This window comes from Drosophila mauritiana, chromosome 2L (genome assembly GCF_004382145.1).
Source record: "Drosophila mauritiana strain mau12 chromosome 2L, ASM438214v1, whole genome shotgun sequence".
Lineage (NCBI taxonomy): Eukaryota > Metazoa > Arthropoda > Insecta > Diptera > Drosophilidae > Drosophila > Drosophila mauritiana.
The window spans coordinates 5,031,681-5,056,698 of record NC_046667.1 but is presented as its reverse complement, the minus strand read 5'-3'; the positions used below and the strand labels follow the sequence as shown (position 1 = coordinate 5,056,698).

General features: G+C 46.9%; 1 protein-coding gene across 9 annotated transcripts in view; it reads right to left on the bottom strand.

Annotated features, from left to right (window-relative positions):
* The window catches only part of LOC117150514 (nesprin-1), a 102,785-nt gene that overhangs the window by 54,783 nt on the left and 22,984 nt on the right, over nt 1–25,018 (bottom strand). For 6 of the 9 annotated variants that reach the window (XM_033317460.1, XM_033317469.1, XM_033317485.1 and 3 more), the window contains exons 7-14: nt 11,757–24,944; nt 11,100–11,414; nt 9,852–10,994; nt 9,256–9,462; nt 8,885–9,122; nt 5,990–8,772; nt 3,520–3,825; nt 2,003–2,154 (exon numbers count right to left, since the gene is read on the bottom strand). In XM_033317460.1, coding sequence (XP_033173351.1) covers nt 2,003–2,154; nt 3,520–3,825; nt 5,990–8,772; nt 8,885–9,122; nt 9,256–9,462; nt 9,852–10,994; nt 11,100–11,414; nt 11,757–24,944 — 18,332 coding nt within the window. The remainder of the gene's footprint in view (nt 1–2,002; nt 2,155–3,519; nt 3,826–5,989; nt 8,773–8,884; nt 9,123–9,255; nt 9,463–9,851; nt 10,995–11,099; nt 11,415–11,756; nt 24,945–25,018) is intronic. The other 3 variants (XM_033317497.1, XM_033317477.1, XM_033317454.1) reach the window with 1 other exon arrangement.

Genomic DNA, 25,018 nt, shown 5'->3' with positions numbered 1-25,018 from the left:
TTTAGGATATACAATGTATCTCAGTTGTGTCTATATAATTATCGATGACATGCCGCTTGGAGCTATATTAGATCACTCTTTTCGGCGCGATGATGGCATAGTTTATTTGTTCAGTTTGGGACAGCCACATTTGAATGTGAATACAATTAAAGGAAGAAATACTTTAGTGAATCAAAGTAATGGCATTATTTCATTATTATATCATTCAGTTATTAACATCGAAATGATATTTGATTGTTATTTTATCAATCAACAGTAAAAGGTGATTATCCAATGATTTTTTACTTGCTGTATAGAACCCGTCATCGCCTGGCAGCAGTCAAAACATTTGTCATTTCACCCGCTTTAAGCCTACTGAAAACTTACGCACATTTCGGTTGATTTTCAGGGAAAATGCGGTGAAAATTTGAGGAAAATTATAGACACAGCTGCTGCGCTCTCGTTTTTCAAGCAGACTGCTGTCAAGAAAACAACAAATTGTGTGTAAAAATAAAACAAAACAGTTTTGGGGGGAAATTGTGTCAGTGTGAAAGGCCAAATGGGAGAAAAGTGGGGCGCTGTCAACGGAAAAGTGTTTACGTGATCCGAGTATCATCGTGGCCTATCAACAAATACAAATGTTGCTGGCAACATGTTGCCAAGCATTTGGCACGTGATTAATTAGCGAAAGAAAATCCACAAGAATTTCAAAGAAACAATGAACAACAAGAGCAATAAAATGAATTGGCATATTGGCACAGTTTCTGTGTTTTTCTAGCGCCAGGCAACAACAAATATAAATAAATAACAGGCATTTCCGACAAAAAGGCAAAATAATTCTTCTTTTGCTGTGTAGCTTATCACAAAAGCGAATATATATACATATATGTCGAAGAGTCATCAGGATGCCCTTCTCCCTCTTCACTACACTCGTTATGGTTCGCGCGACGTTTCCTGGCGCTTGAGCGAAGCATGTCTGTTATGCGCAACGATCGAAAACTGACTGACTGATCTCTTCTTCACAAAATCAGAATTATGCGTAGTCCTTGACTTTACATGCAATACCAACACAATTATAACAGTTGTTCTAGTCCGCATACACCAATACTTATGCACACCGCATTCTTCTGTATGCTTCTCGTTTTCGTACAGACATCTACTTCCCCCCGCTCCTACCCGCGACCAGGCTACGTTCGGCAGAAACTCTAACGGTTGTCTGCCGCGCATCAGAAAAATAAAAAGAGGCGCCTGCATGGCGCGTGCCAAGCAGAAACACGAAATTACGTCTCATTTAAATGATCTGCGACATATATATCATATAGCTCCTAAGACCCCTATCACGTTTGATAAGACGGAAGCTTTGGCACAGTTCTTTGAAGACCGGGATAGCCACAAAAAGAAAAAAACAAGTGCTTAAAAATAAAGAGTTTTCCGGCATAACCGGCTCTTTCCCAGAACAATGAAAATAACAATTATTTCGGGAAATAGCAGACTGCGAGGGGTAAAAAAAAAAACAATAAGCCTCGGCTTACGTAATGCACACAAAACAACGCCGACAACGAAGCGTAACACTTGGTCTGACGTCAGATTTCGACTCAACTATAACAATAAGATGGAAAAAGATTTCAAAAAGCCGAGAAGCATTTCTTCTTAAGAGCTTCAACTAAACCTTATAAACCTTATGTAGTTTAGCTGTAAAAAGTTCTGTTAGAAAGTTACTACATAGCGCTTTAAATATGAGCGTGTGATATAAACATGATATGATATTCATCTGTAACCAGTTAAGTTCTCTAGATTGCCATTCATTTTCATTAGGCAACAAGTTTGGCAGCTGGATATAATGTATGCAAGCCAATACAATTTCCGGAATTAAACGCTTCGATTGGAAGCTTTGTTTGTGTTTTGTTTGGGGTTTCGTTTTTTTTTTTCACTTTTTGGGTCCCCAGTCACGCGTAGTTAGGCACATTATATGGTATATGGTAGTATATGGCTCTGGTAATTGGTTATTTCACTGGGTACTCACTTGGCCTGCTGTCCAACTAACTTATCCACTTTGGCCTGTATGGCCTCCGCCGAGGGTTTGTGTACTTCCCCAAGGAATGTGAGGATGGATTTAGAGAGCGCCTCGATTTCTTTATGTGATGATTTAAGTTGATTTGATTCTTCACGTAGTTCCTACAAAATAGAAATTATTACTAATTACAATGTTCCTTCAATTATGATTCTTTTGGTGTGGTTATGTAATGCTATATATTCTTGATCTCTTTCTTGTGTATCTCCCTCAATTTCGGCTTCATTTCCAGTTTTTTGGGAAGGTCACCCCGCCGCATAAAAGTAAATAAATTTGTTGACTTGACTTGGCAGCTTTTGGAGCTTGAGGTTATTTGATCGAGAAGATGAAATATGTGGTTTAAGCATGAAACAAAAAAGATATACAATTTATACCTTTCGAAAAGACAAACTATAAACCTTAACTAAGTGTTTGCCTTTGTTTATCATTGGCAAGTTCGATGGTTTTATTTTTTTTTTGTTTCGTTATCGCTGAATGCTGCTTTATATGGCACATGTATGACAACATCGTTAGTTTGATTTGGACGTGCCTAGCTTTTATGGCTGAAAATTGCTTCAATTGAAATGTGATTTGAAAGCGAGGTGGTATTTCCATTTTTAGTTGCTTAATTTGTGTATTCGTACTATTTTTAGTTGACCGATTGAAAACGAGCGCGCAAAGCTGTTATCGCTCCAAAAAGTGATTTCACTCGCCTACAAATCACTCAAATCACATTGCTGATAAGTACTACAAATGATAATTGCTGGTGTAGTGAAGTTACAATATAATAATGCAATTAATATGTAAATATAAATAAAATCGGTTGTATGCAAACAAGTTATTTATGGCTCATTAATCATCGGAGTATCTCTGGTTCTGTAGGTTAGCTAAAATCAAGAGTCCACCGAAACCGAAAGTTAGAATGTGTTGTTTTGTTGCTATTCGCTATTCGCACTCTTGATTACTGTGATTTAGTGGCTTTCCGTGTTAATCATTCACAACACATCGTTGGCTATGTATATTTTGGACCTGCCTCGAAAACTCAGCTGCTCCATGAGAGGCTTAAGTCGTTTTAAGAGAGTGCAAAGAGCGTGACAAACTGCGAGAGCGCAAGCTCCGGTCCACAACGTGACCATGAACTTGATGTCGCTGTTCACGGCTATACAGTATACGTACATATATATATCTAACACTTACATATCTGTCGGAATGTGTTTATGCATGGATATTGGTAAAAATATTTGACAAACATAAAAGCCCCCAAGGGAGGGCGGTTTTGCCACAACGAAACTGAGTGAATGAATGGTTGCTTCCATGTGTAAACACACTGTGATATGAACCCATGAATTTTTATCAAATGTGTGAAAGAGTGGGATATTTTTAAACATTTTAAATAAATTAAAGAAATCTACTCTTTCATGTGTTGAATCCTAACCAAGCCCCTTTAAAATAATACAGTCTGCTTGACTTTTCCCAGTGTCGCAACTCACCTGAATGGCATTCTTCGTATCTTCCAAGTGACGTCGGGATCTTACAGTCGGATCGACATTGCGGAACTTGTCCTCCAGTCGACCAAGTGCCTTTTCCCAGGCGTGCAGGCTGTTCTCGAAGCCGTCCCAATGTTCGGCCAACTGTTGCAGGTTGTCGCGTCGCTGTTCCAGGCTGCGCACCAAATCCTGCCAAGATCTATTCAGTCCGGCGTTATCCTGCTCGATCAGCTGGCGATTGCGGGCGTCCGCCTGGCGGATCAACGATTGGGCCTGCTGGTTGACTAGCGATAAGTCGCTGTTTTGGCTCTGAAATGTGAATGTGCGAAGGTAAAAAAAAAACAAACGGCATGAAATTGGTTCTGACGTAACGACGATTCCGGAATCGCGATTTGTACAAAATATATATACATATATGTAAGTGGTATATCTGAAATTCCGGTTTAACGTCTTGTTCTAGAGTTTGCTAAGTGTGCCCTATTTCAACTCTGACATATGCCTGGCCCACAGAGTTGAAAGGCAAACGTTGCTTAATTCATATATAAATTTTATAGATTTTTCTTTACAAACACAAACGCACATGCACGCACACACACACACCTCGAGTGTAGCCTCTTTTTGTGGCCTTTATTTTATTTTGTTTGGTTTCCTATTGGTCTTTTATAGATTTCAAATGGCTGATGACGTTAGCCGTTGGCTTTTCGATATCGATGTCTATCTGGTTGGCGATTTTGTTGTATTTTTACTTTTGTTCAATTTCAATTTGCGCCTTGCCGAAAGCACATGGCGAATTTTTTATAACGAAACGGGTAATTCAAATTTAACAAATGTAGCGATTCTCCTCTTTCTTTCTTCTGCTCTCTTTCTATACACATATATGTATGGTACGAATCGCGAATACGAGTCTAAAACACGCTGCCAACCGCACAGATAAACGTCTCAACTTGAAGTGAATTCGTCGGAACTCAAAAAAAATCCAACAGCCCCAAAGGCAAAAGCAAATAAGCACGAGTTAGAATCTCTCTTAGTTTGCCAGAGAACGGGTCGAAAGAGAGCAGAAAAGCCGGGCAAACACGTTTTTTTCTCAACCATTTCGCATAATGCATGTGTATTGAACATCGTTTTTGGGTGGGCGTGGGCGGTCAAAGTTGGGCTTCGCACATATAATATGTATATTACGCATACGCCACCGTGTACACGTCACTCTCTTTCTGTATTGCGGCCATTCTCTCTTTCACAATTGGCAACAACAACAATTGCCGGCATGCCCTGCTAGGCAAAAACAACAAGGAACAACAAGTACAACAACCAAACAGCTGTGTAGAAAAGAGCCCAAAGAGAGGACAAAGGGCCGGTGCTCTTACAGCTCACTCAGCAAAAAGCAACAAACGTGCACTTAGCATTTGTATCTCAATATCTCATTGAAAAACCAGGGCTAAAACCAAAACTAAAATATTGAGGCTCTGAATAAATTATATAAAATATATGTATATTTATTTAAAAAGATTTAAAACCCTTTTTGAAAAGTCACAACAAAATTGAATATGCAAAATATTACAGAAATGTAATTGGAAAATGTATTTTGAATTATAAATTGTAATCATTTAAAATCCTAAAATTTTAACTATCAAATTGTAGTTTGAGGATTCATCCATCCCTGGCTCAAAACTGGTTGCTTGATACAGTGTTGCCGCTGCTGATGATGTCATGAGCTTAATTCATTCCGCGGCAGCAGCAACAACAACAGCTGTTTTTTCCAGTTGCCGAGCATAAAAATCGAGCCAGTGCCTTGAATAATAATAATCGAACTGGAAGTCCGACGACAGACGACTGAACGATAAGCTCGACAAATAGTGAACTAGTAGGTTAAAAGTTTAATGAGTGCCCAAGGTAAAAGCTTACGAAAGTAAACAAATGGGCACTCAACGTGTTCAATAAACAACTATCAGTTCAGAAATAAAGCAATCTCTCTTTATATTTAGTGTGCATAAGAGAGGAGGCCTTCCAACGAAGAGAAGAGCACTTAAATGCAACTGAATGTGAGTCAAGAGTGCATTTTTTGTTTGCTTTTGCCGGCCGGCAAAATCGTTGCTACGAAACGCAAAAGATACAAAACGATTGCCCTTTGGTTTTTTATGGTGCCACTCCATAAAGTTGCTCTTAAGGCGATACATTCGCATATGTACGTAAGTAAGTTAGTGGCACATCCTTGTGCAATGTGTCATTTTTTGGAAAACTGGTTCTTCGACTGCGCACTTATATGCACACAGCATGCAGTCGAACAGCTGAATATTCATGGCTATTCAAAAGACTTCCTAAATACACACAAAAGAGCTTTCCATATGTTGGGTTTTTATGTTAAGTAACGACAAAAGTTGAAGTGAAATAAGTAGTGAATTTTCTTTCGTTGAAAAGGGTTAGATTAAACTTATATACTATACAAATACACCCAATAATTCATCAACAAACTCACCTGAACATTGCCAATGGCGTGCGACAGCTTCTGGATATTGAAGTGGAGTCCAGCCAAATTCTGGACGGGCTCATCAACGAACTTGGTACGTTCAATGGTGGCCTTGACGCGATCGATGGACTGCTGGTATTCCCGCCAGCGTTCCGCCTCCTTCTCCAGCTCACTCTGTTGGGTCTTGGCATTGGCCAGTGTGTTGGTCAACTTGGTTTGGAACTGAGCCAACTCCGCCGAGAGTTCCGACTGCTCGTAGTTGTTCAGCGAGGACCAGATCTTGTCGGCGGCCTCCTGGATCTGCTTGTGCACCAGGTTACGGATGGGTGCCTCATTGCCAAAGAAGATCTTGTGTTCGTCGAGATCCTGGACCAAGTGCTCGTAGTCGATGCCATGCTGGCTGTTCTGCAGGCGCAACTCGGCCTCATGGACCCAGTCATTGAACTTGGCCACCAGTTGCATGTACTCCAAGCGAGAGTCGCGGTTGTTCTTCAGATACTTTTCACGCTCCTCCAGTTCGTGGGGCAGTGAAGCCACCAGGGATCTGCCCTCAGAGAGCATTTCCAACAGGGAACTTGGCATGCCAATTTCGGTTTTGACACCATCATTGATTTTGTTGAATTTATTCAGATAGGATTCGATGTCCTGGCTGAGAGCTTGGTGCTTTTGCAGCTCCCGCTCCACAGACTCGGGATCCCGATCCAGTAGAGGACGTGACTTGGCCGCTCCCTCGTGGCTGTGCAGCCAGTCGAGGATTTCGCTCAGTTCGGCGGCCATCTTCTTGTGGGATTCCAGCTGGAGTTGATGCTTCTGGCGCTGCGATTCCACCGCCTTGCGGAGATTCTGCAGCTGATTCTTCAGGGACTGCAACTGCTCAGTAATGCTGTTCTTATCGGCAGCATTACCCTCGGAGGCAATCTTCTGGCCCTTGTCATTGGCCGAAGCCAAGACGCCTTCGCACTCCTGAATCTTCACAATCACATCATCGTACTTGTTGATCTTATCCTCCAGACTATCAGGTGAGTTTTCAATGTCAATGATAACATCGGTGTACTTCATGATAAAGGCAATAATCTCATTAATCAAAGCAATAAACTGCTCGCGGAGCAGCAGAAGCTGGCGAAGATGGGCCAACTGATCTTCAATCAGTTTAATCATATCATCCTGCTGGGCCAAAATGCTCTGCAACTCGGGCAAATCATCCATCTGCATATCGCCCATTTTGCTCTTGCTGTCCTTGAGTTCCTTGAGTATTCCCTCATAGGCACCCAACAAGTCCTGGACATCTTCGATCCTGGACCCAATCGGGCGGTTGAGTTCCCTGAGTTTCTGCTGTATATTGCCCAAGAACTGACTGCACTCGGCCAACCTGCTCTTGGCATCCTTGTACTTCTTGATGTGATCACCCAAGGCATTCACGCGATCATCGATGGTATTCTTGATTCTGCCATAACGATCCTTCATGTTCTTGATATCGTCGTTGAGTTTCAATTTATCGGCATTGCTGAGTGTGGGCAGGATGCTCTTTCCTTGCTCCGAAACATCGTTGATAAGACCACCCTTGTTCTCGGCATCACTGAGGAGCTTCTTGTAATGGGCCAGCTGCTCCTCCAAAACGGGAAGACTGGTGGTGCGCAGCTCACCCTCGGTGGCGGTTTCCATTTCGTTCAACCAATCGCCCATGTTCTTCATGGAATCCTCAAAGGCTTTGCGACCTTGCAGAAGATCATCCAGAGACTTTCCTCTCTTGCTGCTCTCATCCTTGAGGGTCTGATAGTCGGCAGCGATTTCGTCCAGGATCTGCTGAAGTGCAGCCTTGTCGGCATCATCGCAATCCTTCATTATGTTGGCCGCTTGGCGTTGAACATCAGTCAAAACGCTGTCATTGAACTGCTTGGCATCGTCATCGTATTTCCGGTTCTCCTGGATCTTCTTCTCGATCTCAGCAGAGGTAAGTGGGTGATACACGGGCAGCTTGCGCACCTCGGAGATCTTGGTCTTTAGCCACTGGCGTGCCTTGTCCAGATCGTTTTCCAGGGATTTTCGAGCCTTGCTGGCCTCCAGAGCACGATCCAGTTCAGCCTTTAGGACTCCCGATAGATTGCGGTTCTCAGTGTTGAGATTACGCAATGCGGACTCCAGTTGGGAGTACTCAACGGGTTCCAATTCCTGCTGCATGTTGGCCACACGCTTCTCAAGGACATCGGCCAGGGATTGCTTGGCCTCGGCATCCTTCATCAGACTCTTAATCTTCTGCTGGCGTGCCTCGGCATCCTTGGGAGTGTAACCCAATGGTGTGGGTGCCTGCAGCTCCTCAATCTGTTGTTTCACCCAGTTCTGGAGTTGATCGATCTCGCCCTTGGCTCCTTCCACACCCTTGTTGGTCACATCCAGGAGTTGAGCCTTGCGATCGATGCGCTTGCCGAGATCAGCAAAGCGACGATCCAGTGACTTCATTTGCTCTTCCACTTGCTGACCGTCGAGATTGCTGATGACCTCCGCCACCTGCGCTGCCTTGCCCTTGAGCTCCTGAATCTTGGGGTGTCCCTGCAGCTCATATTCGTTCTTGATCTCATTAATGGCCGCCATTTTCTGGGCACAATTCAAGCCCGAGCCGCGATCCAAAACGTCCATGCGCTTGATCAGGGTATCGAACCAGTTTTGGACATCAGCCATTCCCTGGCGATAGCCATCGATTACATTCTGACCAGCCTGCTTCTTGGCAATGGCATCCATGAGTTCCGATTCCAGCTTGTCAATGTTATCATCCAAATCGGTATCCTCGTCACCCACTAATGTAAGGGAAATTATATAATAAAATGAGGGGAGTCACAGGATTGATGCAAGGATCAAAACTTTACAAGAAACCTATTAGTTACAGTCTATTTTAAACCTAACACTTACATGATCCTGTCATTTCCAGCATCAACTGGGACCGCTTGTCACCGATGGAGTTTAGCAAATCGTTCATGGACACCAGCTCCTGTTGAGCTGCCTCCGGACGCAGTTTGCAAGGACGCATCATCCAATCCGAGACGGAGCTCTGCTGCTTCTTCACCCAATCCTGCAGCTCGGCGCGCTGCTTCTGCTGTTGCTCCAGTTCGCTAACGGATGCAGTCAAACCACCCAAGTGGGATTGCACCTAGCAAAAACAAACAAGCAATTAATTAATTAATTAACACGTTAAATTGTAAGCATAACAAGCAATTTAAAACATCATAGCCATGCAGACCGCCACCTGGTTGATCCTGTGTAGGATTAGACCTTACTCTTACCTTAGCAACTAAGTCATTCAGCTTGCCCACATGGGCGCTATTCAAGCGAACTATGCGACGATAGTTTATGACACGCTCGTGGGCAATGGGATCCAAAAGCGCCTCATTCACATCGCTGAGCTCAACCTGAATCTCAACATCATCCTCGTCCTCATCATCATCTCTGTTGACACCTCTGGTTGAGCTCCGAGTCTTTGGAGGCGGTTTCTTTGTGGCAACAAAGCGCAAGGCATAGCAATTTTTTGGTGGGTAGTGCAATTTACAACATTTACGGGCAGAGTGGCAAATCAACAAAGGTTAGGGCAGTGTTGGGTTGGTGGGGTTAAGGGATTAATAAAAAGAACAAGTCATTGGTTAGAAAATAATAGTGATAAAAGAAAAATAGAATGGAAGAATAACTATGGTGGAATTCAATACATTTCGATTTGAACCAAACAAATCTCTACTGAAAGGTTTTGTGAAAATATGATAGCACAACATAGATCTACAAAAGGATCCTTCCATTCATTTTAAACAATATAATTGCTTGACTTTAAACTATTGAAAGTGGTCGCAACTCTACAAATGCATCGCCAAGATATTGAACATTATCCTACCTGATCCAGCAGATCCTCGAGCTTGGCGCGCACAATGAGCTCCCTTTCGGGAATAGCCTGCATGGCTGTTTCCAGTGGAGAACTGGGTCGACTGATGGAGGCAGTGGCTGCCTCACAGGCCTGAACGGCAGCTGCCAGTCGGGACTTCTCGTTGTTCAGCTTGTTCTGCATTTCCTGGGCACACCTCAATTGGTTTTGAGCCAACTCCAGGCTGGTGGCCGGAGCATCCAGTTCGGTCTGGATAATGGGTTCATATGTCTCCAGATTACGCATTATGCTGTCCAAAGTGTCCTCGTATTCCTGGAACTTGGCCAGCGATTCCAACAAGCGGTTCTTGATCTGCACTGAGGTTTGCAGCAGGGAGTTATAGCTATCCTGGATATTCTTCAGCTGTGACTCCACAGTGGGACGAATGGCTGGTGTTGAGGATTCATAACGCTTGATCTGCGCCTGACCCTTGGCATTCAAGTCATCCAAATTGGTCTGGTACTTTTGAATTTCAACCAATAGTGCTTCGTGCTGTTTGATCTGCTCCTGCGTCTGTTCACGATTCGAGATGAACAGCGAATTGTGAGCCATCAACTGGAAGGAAATCTGCAGCAGCCACTTCTCCACATCCTGCAGACTCTGGTGGTAGGCATTATAATCGAACATCTCCTGTTCCAGCGCCGTAATGTGTGCGGAGCAATCGTTCTTGAGCTTGTCGCATCGCGATTGCAAGCGATTCACTGCATCCACTTCGGTGCCCAGGTCGCGAGCCTCCGACTGCAGCTGCTCCAGCTCGTTACCCTTCTGTTTCAGTTCATTGGAAAGGGTTTTGTAACGCTCCAGCAGGGTCTTCATTTCGCTCAGTTCACCCTTAGTTTCCGGTGCCACCTTGAGAGTCGTCTCGGTTTCATTGAGCCACTTCTCAAGCTTATCCTTGTTGGCAGCAAAATCGTTCCAACGAGTCTGCGCCTGCTTCAGGTCACTCAACTTTTGCTTAACGGCCAGTCCCAGGGCATCCCAATCCTCGCGAACCTTGGTCATCAGCTCCCGCAGCTTCTCTTGCTTATCCTCAGGAGTGATGTTCGAAGCCTTCGAGTAGGCATCCTGCACCAAGGCCAACAGATGCTGACCCTCGGGAAGACGAGAAGCCAAGGACTGTAAAATGAAATAGATTTTTATAATTATTTTTTAAATATAATAAGATATTATAAAAATCTGAAATAATTATAAATATTTTTATGATAAATGCAAAAAACTTACATTGACCGTATCTAGTTTTTGGGCAATGATGGCAGCATCGCCATCAGTGGAGCAATCGTCGAGGACCTGTTGAGCCTTTTCGATCCAGGCGTCCATTTCCTTCTTATAGTTGAGGAACTCGGTGTGATCGGACAGATTCTTCTCGATCTTGGCAACCAATCCCTGAGCAGAAGTCAAGAGCTTGGTGTAGTTGGCCTGGGTTTCGATGGTCTGGTCACGAATGCGAGTGCAGGCACTCTGCTCCATGAGGAGCTCACAGTTGTCGTTCAGGTCCTCCACATTGTCCTTCTCGGCCAGCACTTCCTCAAGCAGTTTCTAATGGAAGGAAATAATATTTAGTCACAGGATCTAACATTGGCTATTTAGAGCACATAAAGCAATTAGGCATTAGACAGGTGTCTGTGTAAATGATTAGCTGCAATTGATTATACAAATAGGTGATTAGCTGAAAAGTTAGCAGTAGTGATTAGTGAGGGTTTAGTACATGATTTAATTTCTCACGGTACGAGATATTTAGATACAAATTTTGTTGTCGGTGAGTTCTACTTAAAGTGCACGCTTTGGCTATATTTATATTCGATTACATTTTTAGTACTTTATTTTGGTTAGAGGTGCGTGCGACAGTTGCGAGATCTCGACTTGACGAAGAGTTCTTACCTTGGCATTAACCAAATCTTCGGGGGTCTTGTTCTCGCCTTCCTGGGATTTGGTAACGCGCTTGTTCATCGTTTCGATCCAAAGGTTGATCTTGTTGAACTTCTGCAGGAAGGTCTGCCAGGCGGCCAAGCAGGATTCCAAGCTGCCGCGAGCATCGCGGGATAAAGATTGGAGGGTCTCCCACTCCGAGGTGAGATGCTTGATCTCCTGGGCCACATTGTCCTGGCCTTCGCTTCCGCTGGTGGCAATCACCGACTGACTCAGCTCCTCACAAGCTTCAAGAAGGGCTTTGCCCTCCAGAGATGATGATTGTATATCTCCCAATCGATTCAGACGACTCTCCACTTGATCCTTCTCGCCATGGCAGTCGGCACACTGCTCCACCTCAATGCGAGTGCGACGCAGCCAATCTTGCAGCTCATTGTAGGCCTGCTTGTATTTCTCGTGGCTGTTTACCTGGTTCTCCAGCGACTCGATGATTTTGTTCACCTGGGTCTGCAGGTCATCGAATTTGGACAAGCCGGGCTGGAAATCCTTAAGGTCCAAACTGTTGTCCTCCTTAAGCCGCTGATTGATCTTTTCTACAATATCATTGTGTCCATTGATATCTCGCTGAATGACGCGGAACTTCTCCAGCGCAGCTCGTTTCTCACTCAAGTCATTGAGGAACTCATCACTGGTCTTGACACTCGGTTCCACATCCTCCAGCCATTCAACCAGGATCTTGTACAGCTTGAAGATCTCCTCCAGCTGGGCAAGACGATTGGCCAATTTCTGGCGAACATCGTTCAGATCCACCAACAGTTTGTCAAAGTCCTGCTTTAGGGCTTCGGTATCTTCCTGGATCTTGGCTGCACCATTTTGTTCGGTGTTCATTATCACCTTCTCCTTGAGCTCCAAGAGATAACGCAGCTTATTCTGACCGGTTTCAAAACCTTGGCGAAGGTTCTTCACGGTGTTCAATTTGATTTGAACCTCGTTGAGAGTTCCGGGAATTTGTTCGCACTCGGAAAGCTTCTCACGGGTCTTCTCAATCCATGATTGGCACTCCTCGTACAGACTGTGATGCTGCTGATGCTCCTGATAGTGCATCTCCAGTCGGCGCATCACCTCCTTGGCCAGAGTGAGTAGAGCATTGTATTTGGTGGTCAGTTGCATGATAGCATTGCTGATTCTTGTATCGGAGCAAGTCTCCAGTAGAACCTGCGCCTTCATGTTCAGATCATCCAAAGTCTTCTGCCAGTCGAATAGGGTCTGCAGATGACCCTGGAATTGCTCGAGGACAACCTTCTTCTGGATCAAACTATCCTGCAGTTTGTTGTAGGATTGCACCAAAGCTTCGGTCTTACTTAACCACTCCAAAGCTTCGGTGTACTGATCCTGGTAGTCGGACCACTTGACAATACCCACTTCCAGGTAATCCTTGGCCTTATTAAGAGCTTCCCTGTAGGCATCGAATTCCTCTTGAAGTAGAGCCACTTCCTGCTCGATGATCTCACAATCCTCGGGCTCGGCACTGCGACAAGCGATCTCGCCCTGTTCCAGAGCATTCTTAAGTTTCTGGGCGCCTTCCGGCAGCTCACCCTGCAGAATCTTCAGCTGGTGGGTCTTTTCGGCCAGAGCTTGTTTATCACCGGTGGGTTCAGAGCACTTGCTCAATCGTTCCTTGGCATTTCTCAACCATGTGGCAAATTCATTGCCCGCGTCAATCAAGGACTGATAGCTCTCGATGGTGTTCTTCTGTTTCTCGTACAAATCCTTAGCTTGCTTGGTAAGATTCTCGTACTTATCGGAGATTTCAGTGCCCGGAGCACCCTGCTGAAGAACCGAAGCCTTGGAGGTAACCGACTGAATCATGGGCTCAAATGACACAATATCCTGGACAATGTTGTTCGTCTGGCGGAGATTGGCCTTGCGCTCGCTCAATCCACTGCTGAGACCAGGTTGACCCCTCTTGGACTTAACGATCTTCTGCTCACAAGCCTGCTGCAACTTGGCCTCCCTGTCAGTAATCCATTGCTGCAGCTGGGAGTAGCTGGAACTGTAGTCAGCCCATTGCAACAGATTGGTCTCCAACTGCACCTTGGCTGTGGACATTTTCTTCACCAGGCGATCCCATTCGGTTTGCAGTTCCTTCATCTCGGTATTTATGGCGTCACGTCCGTCGGAGCGAGTGTTCCTTATTATCTTTTCGCCATTATTGATAGCGGTGTGCACCAAATTCTGGCCAAGCTCACGGTTGCGAATCAGATCCTGAATTTGCTCCAGGCGACGCTGCAGGGCCTCCTTGGAACCTGCTCCTTCACCCGCCGACTGAATTGTAGCCTTAGCATTTGCTATCCAATCCTTGGCAGATTTCATATTGGCATCGTATTCACGATGCTGATCCCGGTTGGTTTCCACCTTCTTGAGAACATCCTTGGCCAGATTCACCTGTACTTGATACACGGAGCTCAAGTGCCTTAGCTGATTGTTTACATAAGTATCCAAATGGGACTTTAGCAGACTGGCAGCCGAAGCATTAAACTTATCGATGTCATCCTTGCCTTTCTCGAGACGGGACATTACATCCTTCATATCAGCCACCTGCTTCTCCTTCTCGGGTAGGTTGGGGCACAGGTTCAGTTTGTGGTTCTTCACAAGGATGTCGATCTGTTGGAGCCATTCCATCAGACGTTCATATTCCTCCTTATAGGCTCGCCACTGAACCATGGTCACTTCAAGGTTCTCCTTCTGCTGGTTGATTTCACGGAACAAGCCCTCGAAGCTGTCGCGCAGAGCACGGATATCATTCCTAATGATTTCCTGACCTTGAGCAGATGTGCTGGCCAGCACCACCTCTCCAGTGTGGACCAAGTGCTCCACTAGGAGTTCACCCTGTGCCTGCTTGTTGAGAAGAGCTTCCGTAGCTTGGACAGCGTTTTCAATGGCCAATTTATCGCTTAAGCTGCTCTGTTTCAACGACGGGAACTTCTCCCGGGCTCGTCCAATCCAGCTAACCAGATCATCGTAGGCCTCCTTGAACAATCGATGATCCCTGTACTGATCTTGACGATCCGACAGCAATTTCTGGGTCTTGGCAAAGAGCTCGTCGAACGTATCCAGAACTTTTTGGGCCTGGAAGGCTGCCTGACTCTGTTGACCACTGGCAATCATTTCCTTGGCTTGGATCTTGAGTGCATCCACATCAATCTTCTCTACGCGCACCTTCTCCTCCGTAGATTTAACCCGATCCAATTGAGCTCGCTTCTCTGTCATGGTTGTTTGATGCTCACTTAACTCCTTTACCTGACCATCCAACCACTCATTAAACTTGCGAACATTTTGCACTTGGTCCAGGAAACCAGACCATTGAGTAATGGAGTCATCCAGATTTGACTTAACATCCATGATGCGCAGAGCGATGCCGGACCAGAGATCCTGAAGATCTGTAAGTTCCTTATTGATGGCTTCGTGACCTCCGGGCGCGGTGTTAGCCAAAACATGCTGGGCCTGCTCTAAGATCTTCAAAACACGCGCAGAACCTTCGTCCTTCAGCAAGATAACATCCTGAATAGTGGCCAGTTTCTTATCCAATTCTTTGGGACTCATAGATGACATGTCGGAGCAATAGTCCAATTTTTCTTTGATGTCATTGATCCAAGAGGAGCAATCAGAGATGGCGTTATCAAAATCTTCGTGTGAGGTAACATACTGCTGCCAGCGGTTGTTGAGCTCCTTGACCTTGTGGAAGATCTGCTGGTACTTGGTTACCAACTCAGGACCCGAGGCACGATTGCTGCTGGGACCCTTCAGAAGGGTTTGGGCCTTCTCCGTGACATTATCAACCTCTAATTCCTTGGCGCGTACATCTCCTTGGAGGGCCTTCAGTGCATCCAACTGAGCACGCTTTTTCGGCAGATCCTCCTTCAGATCAATAGCATGAAGGTTGTTATCCGTATCACGAATCCAGGCCAAACACTGGTCACGTAATTGCTCGTACTCCGACCAATGCTGTAGACGAGCTTCAATCGCTTCAATTGTGGAGCTAATGGTGGTCAGCAAGCTTTCCCACTCTTGCTGGGTGGTGTCGATCTGGGACTTAATGTTCACCTGTCCCACATCCACTGTACCCGGAATAACCTTCTCGCCCAAAGCCCTAACTTGATCAACTCGCGGGAACTCATCGGCCAAGCTGGCCTTCAGATTCTTTAGGCGATCGAGGTTCGTGTGCAGTGAGATCTGTTCCAGATCCAGATCGCCCCAATAGTGAACAGTATTCAGGGTAGCATCGATAAACTCTTGAGCATCCATAACAGCCTTGGAGTACTGCTGATGTGCACTCACAATACCCTCGTAACGCTCCACGTAGTTCTGGGCACGTTTTTGCAGCTTTCCAAAGCGGTCAGCAATATCCTTAAGGATTTGGTCCACAAGGTCTGTTTTCTCTGGCAGATTGGCGGCAATCTCCTGAAGATTGCCCAACTCCACCTGGTGATTGTTGATGTCGTTCAAGATGTCACGATAGGTTTGCAGTTTATTGCGTTTCTCATCCAGAGTGGTTTTCAGCTCAATATCAGCTGGAAGGGCATTCTCCGTTTCATCCAACCAGCTCTTCAGGCTGTCAGCGATCTCATCGAAGCCAGACCACTTGGCGATCTTATCCTGAATCTTTCTTGCCGTGATGGCAATGTTGTCAAACAACTGATCGAATGTCAGATCATCCAGTTGACTACGAATGGCCTCGCGTCCTTCGGTTGCTGTGGACCCATAGCACTTCTCGCCCAGCTCAACGGTGCTATTCAGAAGCTGGGTAGCTGTTGGCTGCTGCGCCAGAAGCTCCTGGATGACCAGTTGTTTCTTGAGAAGATCGTCTCGAGATGCCACTGTGGACAAGTCACAGCAATCATCGTAACGGGCCTGAGCATTAGCCAACCAGTCGGCGCACTGCTTATACTTGTCATTGAAGTGACCATGATCCTGGACAGCCTGCTCGCACTTCTTGAGAATCTCCTTAGCTGTAGCCTGTATCGATTGGAACCGCGACGAAACCTGTTGCACATTGACAGCAATCCTTGTTTCACCAGAACTCTGGACCAACTCTGAGGTGTCGTCCTTCACCTTGTCGAAGTCAGCTTCGTTTTGACGCAAATTCTGAGCCAAAGATTGGAAACCATTCAGCTGTTCTTCCTTCTCCTCAAACGAGGATTTCAGATTGTAGTTCTTGAGGGAATTCTCAGCCTCGCCCAACCAAGTGATCAGTCGATCCAAGTTGATTTCGTAATCATTCCATTGTTGTAGACGATTCTCTAGTCCACTCTTTACGTCACTCAACGAAGCGCCAAACTTCTCAAAATCAGCATGCAAGTTGGCCAGATCACGGGCCATTGCCTCCTTGGATCGGGCGGGTATATTACTGGCCTGTTGCTCAATGTGATCCTCCAGGGACTTGAGTTTGGCCACACCCTCCGGCAAAGCATCTTGGATCTCGTTGATCTTTTGGAGACGTGCTTGCAGAGCTGCCTTATTGCCTGAGTAGTCCGAGTAGCCGGTAAGACGATCCCAAAGATTCTTCTGGTAGTCCTGTTGAGCCTTCTGCAGCTCACTGAACTGCTGGTACACATCGAAAGCTCCGTCCAGATCGGCAACCAACTTGGCACAGTCCTGACCCACTTGATCATATCGCTTGTTCACCTCAGCCACCGCCTTGGAGATCTCATCCGCATTGGCTGGAGCGGCGCTGCCCAGTAGAGCTGCTGCCTTTTCATTCACAGCCTCGACTATGCGCTTATGCGAATTGATGTCTTGGTTGGTGGCCTTGTACTTGTACAACTTGGAGCGGATCTCTTGGGCACTGGTCCAGCTAGCAGGGTTCTCATTGTGGATCAGTTTCTCCACTTGATCCAACCAGTTGACGGTTTGATTAAGAATATCCTGGTAGCTGGAGAGCTGAACTCCCTGCGCTTCCTGGCGTTTTTCAAGGTTGCGAATGCCCTCGTCCAGTTTGTCCCAGCGATCGCGGATATCGCGCAGGTCCTTGCGGATCTTCTCCCTACCCTGAGTGGATGTCTCTGGAAGAGCCTTTTCTCCAGCTGCATTTAGAGCAGCAAATAAGCTCTCCGCTTGCTCCTTTTCAGACAGCAGCACTTGCAAAATGTTAGAACTCTGGGTTGGCTCATCCAAAAGGACCTTCGCCATCTGCGATTCGATGGGTTGTAGCCACAAGTCCACCTCGTTGTACTTATCCTGATAGAACTGGTGATCATCGACCAGATTTGACCAGCGGTTAACAACCTCCTTGCTGAGGACTTGAAGCAGCTGATACCGATTGGTGATCTGAGTGGTTAGAGTCTTTAGACGATCGGCTCCACAATTGTTAAGCAGAGCGTGGGCAGCATCTCCGAAGGCATCGATCTCCTTCTCCTTCTGGAGTATCAACTCCCTTTGAATCTTGTACTTCTCCAGCTGCTCCACTTTCTCATGGAGCGTGGACTGCAGTTGCTGTTCACGGAACACTGCCTCTGCACTGCGGCACCACTTGGTAAGTTCCTCCAGCGCCTTTTCAAACTTGTCCCACTGGGCAAGCACATCCTTCTGTTTGCCTTCAATGCCCTCGATGTCATCAAAGTGACTCTTCATGGTGGTCTCCAACTCCTCGATCTCCTTGTCCAGCACTTCATTACCCTTTTCGGAGGTCGTAGCCTTCACCTTCTCAAAGAGATCACGGATATCGCTGATTATTTTCATTGCCTGTGGCTTGTTCTGAGCCAATTGTCCCAAAGTTTCGATCTTGCGCTTAATGTCCGCCTTCTCACCATAAGCATCATCGCACTCCAGCAATTTGGCCTTCTCATTCGAAATCCAAGTTTTGGCTGAGGACAGAGCGTTGTTTAATTCATTGTGCTTCTGAACACAATCCTCCAGATTGTGCAAGATTTCATCCGACTTCTGTACTATGCTCTGGAAAAGCTGTTTGATCGAGGTCAAGTACACATTCAATGAGTTATCCTTGATCTGGTCGACCAGTATTTGTGCCTTGTCGCAGACATTATCAACCAGAACATTGTGTGTGGTGATCTCCTGATGGAGCAGCTTGTGGTTCTGCAGTTGGGCGCGCTTCTCCTGCAGCGTCGTCTTGGGTTCGGTGTGACTCTGCATGGCCTTGTCCACATCCTTCAGCCACTTGGTAAGTTGATCCTGGGCAATGCTGAACTCGTTAAACTGCAGCAAACACTGATCGATCTTTTGCGTCGCCGAGTTCAAATCATCGGTATAGTTGTCCCAAAGGGTTCGCAGGGCACGCAATTGCTGACGAATGATTTCACGGCCTTCCGGACTGGTGTGACCATAGAGTTTCTCGCCACGATCGATGAGTCCTTCGAACAGAGTGGAATCCGAAATGCGCTTGTCGGACATCTCACGGAGTTTATTTTGCTGATCCTGCAGCACGCTTTGATCGCCCACAATTTCATTGGTCTTGGCCAGCTCGTCGACCGAGGACTGAAGATTGTTCTTGAATGAATCAAAGTCCTTGTCGAAGCTTTCGTGATCCTTGACATAGTTCACATACTTGGCTATCGATTCCTTGCACAGATTCTTCAGGGTCTGATAGCGAGTATTCAGGCGAGACAACTTAAGGTTCAAATCGGTTTCACCCTCAATCTCACGGCCTTGATCCATTAGCTCATTGATGGCCGCACCGCGACGTTCGATGTCCTTTGAAATATCCTGAAGCTGCTTCAAATGGGAGTTCTTGGCTTCCGCCGTACTCTTGAGGTTCTGGTTCTTAACCACCGCCTCGACATTCTTCATCCAGTTGTCTAGCTCCTCAATGATCGTGTCAAACTCATCCCATTTAGAGCAAAGCTGCTTCAGTTTTACCAACGAATCCTGACAAAGAGTCATAAAGTCCTCCCAGGACTGCTTCGGTTCCTCGAAACCCTTCAGCAGAGCTGGATGGCCACTGGGATGGGTTTGTGTGAGCACCGTTTCCAATAACTTGTGGCAGGTATCGAAAATGGAATCACCCTCGGGCTTGTGTTGCAGAAGATTTTCGACAACCAGCAGTTTCTCCTCGGCGCCTTCCTTTTCAAATGTCGTCTCGTTGAGGATATCAATGGCTTCGGACTTGATGGTATTCAGCCAGTCCTGTGCCTTTTCCAGGACCTGATCGTAGGCTTCATGCTTGACCACATGATTTCCCACTGTTGTAATCCTATCGGAAATCTTCTTGGAGAGCGTGTTATACTCCTGGATGGACTCGTCGGTCTTCCTCTCGGACTCATCATCACAAAGGGTCACAGCCTTGTCGTGCAACTGCTTCAGAGCATTCTTGTGCAGGGTGATCTCCTGCAGCTGGGTCTTGTAGTTCTGGAGAGCAGCCTTTTTGGTGGCCAAAGTGGGATACAATTCGTCACTGGTGGGCACCTTGGCTTTCGATTCGTTCAGGTAGTGAGAAACCTGAGTGTAGCTTTCTTCGATTGAAGTCTTCTGAATCAAAACACCCTCCACTTGCTGCATAAAAGCATTGGCCTCATCTCGCAAGTAGTCGAACTTCTCACGCATCTGGCGAAGATCAGCACGGATACGTTCGCGATTGTCGGGCGAAACCACTGGATACAGAGCCTCACCAATATCGACGGCATTGTTCAGGAGTATTTGACCATTGTCGAAGGTCTTGATGTAATTCTTGACGGTCTGCAGTTGCTGAGCTGTGGCAGAGGATGATCCGGGGGAGCCCATGCGAGCAAGTTCCTGGAACTCGATCTTGGCATCTCCAAACCACTCGTTGAAATCCTTGGCGGCCTTGGCAAAGTTAGCGTTCGACAACTGAGCACCACGGATCTTATCGATGTAGCTGGTTAAAGCCTTGGACACAGCTTGATAACGCTGCACCAAGTGGGTGACAAACTGACCAATTCTTGCCTCAGGATTCTTTTCAATTAGCTGTTGGGATGTCTGCTCAAGGTTATTAATAATGGGCTCATGGGCCAACACATCCTGCTGGAGGATAGACAATTCCTGAAGCTTCTGAGGAACCTCGGACAGATTAACTTGGCTGCTAGTTTCTGCCTTAACGCGTCCTTCAACGTCACGCAGCCAGTTGGAAATCTGCTCATTCGATTGCTCATATTGCGACCACAAATCGACGTTCTCGTCAAGGATTCCCTTGATTTTGTCAAAGCTGTCCTGCAGAGCCTGCATATCCTTGCGCAGTAACTCGGCATCGCTGGTGAGTTCAGCCAGGTTCTGTGGCGACTCTACCGCCTTCAACATCTCCAAGGACTTCAGGGTCTCGGCATGGCGCGCCTTGCAGTCATCAATGCTCTTGCTGACTTCCTGCAGAGAGGACTTCTTGACATCCAGGTTGTATTTGTCACTGGAGGACTCCGGCTGACACCAGGCCACCTTTTCGCGTTGAGTGGCAATGATACGCTTCAGCATGCCCACCTTATCGGCGTGGAACTTCTTGAGGAACTGCAGCAGAGAACTTTCAATCTTCTTGGCGTAAAGATCAACGTTCTCATAGCGTTTCTGCACATTGTTCAGTTCTTTGGGTATGATGGACTCACTGAAAGTTGGGTACAGATTACGCAGCTCGTCAACCTTTTGTTTGATGTTGTCGATTTCGTTTCCACTGTTGTCGAGCTCACCCCGCAGGGCACGGCATTGCTGAAGACGCTCCATGATCTTGTTATTATCACCGGACATGTCATCACATTTGATCAGCTGCTCACGAAGTTTGCTCACCCGCTCGCCAGCTTCCTTCGAACGTCTGCGCAACTCTTGTTCCTGGTCATTGAATGAGGTGGTTATGGCACTTAGGCGATCTGCATTGTTGTTAACCTCAGCAAACTGCTCAGACAGAAGTTTGTTGAGTGCAGATAGAGCGGGAATTTCCGCACCTTTGTTGATCTTAACCAAATCATTGGTTTTCTCCACTATCGAATCCTTAAGAGCCTGATACGAAGGTAACTCCGTGCGGTACTTGCTCAGACGCATGGGTCCAAACTCAATTTCAATTGAGTTATCCGCAGCATCGCAGAGTCCCTGATTCGTTTCGGACAGCCAGGGAAGCAGATCCTTCTTGGCATCTTCGATCTGTGACCAAATAACAGCTTCCGTCTCGTACACATGCGCATTCTTGGCGGTCTTGTCGTGCAGATCCTGCCAGTGTTGCTTGGCGGCTGTGACCTCCTGTGGCACTTCCTGCGGAATGGGTTCTCCAATGGCACTGAAGAGCTTGCCCACATTGTTGCCCCGACGCTCCAGTTCATCCAAACTGAGCTTCGACTTACGCAACTGCTCCATGGTCTTTCTGGTCTTCTCGGAAGCTTGATGGAGCTCGGTTTCATCACGTGGCTGTTGAGGTATAGCATTGAAAAGATCTTCCGCCTTCTTCAGTTCCTTGGAGAACTTGTCCTTGGAATCGGCATATTCTCTCAGGGCCTGGCTGATCAGGTTGTACTTCTGAATGCGATCAGCTATTTCATTCTGCAGAGAATCGTAGTTCTTGTCCATGATAAGTAGGCTCTCCTGAATGGCGGGCATGCTAGCAATATCCTCACGCATCAGCAAAGAACCTTCGTCATGAATGCGATTCTTCAGATCGGCTTGGTATTTCAGGGCATCATTCAGAGCTACCAAATCGGCAATGATTTGATCGATGTTATTTAAAGTCGGATGCTGTCTGAGAATCTCGTCCAGCTTAGCGCGATTTTCTTGAAGTGCCTGTCCAAAGTTGTGCTCCAGGGCATGGAACTTATCTTTGCGCACGGTCATCTGTTGGATTTGCTGTTGCTGGTTCTGCGAGCGAAGTTTCAGATTCTCTAGTTTATTCTCAACATCGTTCACAATTTGGGTGGCAATCAGTGGACGACGAGACAGAGCATCCCTCAACTGGATGGCCGGGTTTTCGTCAATCTCCTTCGCCTGACCCTTCCAGTATCCAATACCCTGACCCAAATTATCGATCTCATCAATGACCTTGGACAGCTCCTCGGCAGCAGGTCCTTCCGGTTTGTCCAGCTGATGCTTGAGGTAGTTCAAATGCGATTCGGTGTCATTCTTCCAGCCCAGCAGCTCCGTCCACTTCTCCAGAGCCGTCTTCTTTTGCAGCATGTTGGTCTCGAGGTTCTGATAGTTCACCACCAAAGCGGTGTAGGCATCGTTCAGCGCATTCGACTCCTCGGGAGTGGCGCCCAAGGCCAATTGCTTAACTTCATCATATATGGCATTGAAACTTGGCTTCTTATCGGCATGCTCCTGCAGTAGCGCGTGGATGACATGGAGACTGGTTTCCACCCGCTCCGGGTTGATCTCCTCCACCTGAGTGACCTGATTACGAAGCTGCTCCATCCAGTTGGAGAAGTTCACCAACTTGGCATTGAAGTCCTGCCTGGAGATAATTGCGTCGGACACCTCGTTGATGTGACCTCGAGTGGCTTCCGAAAGCTTCTGCAGCTTGCCCTTCATTTGGTTAACACGATCCTTCAAAGCGGCTGCTCCTTCAGGAGCCAAGTGCAAACTGATTTGATCGGCATTTTGACCCAGAGTCACCAGTTTGGCCTGTTGCTGCGAGATCTCGTTGTTGAACGACTTCAGCTTGACCAGCTCCTTTTCGAGCTTGTCAATGTGCGGGGTGTTGAGGACAGCTGGACGGCGGGACATTAGTTGCTCACCCTGTCCAACCCAATCCTCGAGCTTGGCGGCATCGGCGTCGAATGACTTCCAATTGGCCACCAACTTCTCGAGCTTGGCGCTCGCCTGCTTCGCGTTCTCATGGACGGCAGTCCAACGCGAATGCATGGCGTCCAATTCGTCGGGGGCATTGGTCTTACATAACATTTTATGACTGATGTTTGATATGCCATGGAGCTTGTCCAATTGCTCCTGGCACTGTGTCTCGAATTGTTGGGCATTCTGTTGCATGGCAACGGCTTCTTCGAGGGAGATGGGCTTAGAAACTACATTATTTACCTTGACTTCGCTCTGCTCCACGGCTGGCTTGATTTGCTGCAGACCGGCCTGGAACTGCTGCCAGTTGACAAGATCCTCCTGCACAGCCTGCGCCTGATGGTCCACGTTGCGATTGATGGCACTGAGGACCTCCTGCAGCTTGGTAATCTCTCCCTTCAGTCGCTTGGCCTCGGCAATGTTGCCCTCCTTGGGCGCCAACTCGGAGGCATCGGCGGCCAGAAGATCCAGTTGCTTCATGCGATCCCCAAGGATACGCTTGAAGGCCTGCACCTTGACCACACGTTCCTCCGGTGTGAGGTCCTCCGATTGAAGGGCCTCGATATTTTTGGGCGCGACCTTGTTAGCCCATTCCTGCAGCTCAGCGAGACGGGTTTTGTAGTTATTCCACTTGGCACTGTAGTCTTCCAGATAGCCGACACGGTCCTTCACGTGCTCCATGGTGTTGAAGAACATCTTCTCCACCTCGGTCACTTCCTTCTCTAGGATGGGACGCTTATCGGCTGCGGCCAGAGGAGCCAGTTCCGATTTGAGAGCATGCAGCTTAGGCAACAGTTGATGGGAAGCCTGCTGCAGTTGTACGTTAAGATCTCTCTTGGACTTCAGATCCTGACTGACGTTCTTGGGATCGGTTTGCAATGGTGTCAGGGAACGCAGCTCCGTCTCCGCAGTTTGCAGCATGGAGAAAATATCGTTCTTCTGGTCCACAAACTCGCTCCAAACGGCCTGGGTGCCCTTGAGGGCCTGCAGTTTGTCGGAGGTTTCTGTGTACGCCTGATTCCATCCAGTCTCCAGATTCTTGACCTCGGCATTTACAAAGGCCGGGGCATGGACATCCTTGATGAGATCACGTCCTCTTTGCAGCATGGACATGATATGCGGACGCTGGTGATCCAGTTGGTTGATGGCATACTGCTGTTCCTCAATCAGGCGATTCACACGTTCCAGGCTATCGGGAGCTGGTATATTGGCAGTCTGATCCTTGACCTTGCTCAGCAGACACACAACCTCGTGCACTTCTCTGCGGTAAGTGTAGCACTTCGAGAAGACCTCCGTCTTGACCATGGTGATTTCAATCGTGGGGATAAGGTTCTTGTAGCGGGCGATCAGATCCTCCAGCTTCTTCTGCTCCAGATTAGCCTCATCTTCGGTGGCGTAGCTAAGCAGAGAGTCCAAGGTCTTGACCAACCATTTCATGTCCTCGCGTTTGTTGTCAGCATCCTGGCAGATTTTCTGTCATAAGATAAGAATAATAAGTTAGATATGGGTTTTTCAAATTGAAGTACACATAGGTGATATATAAAAGC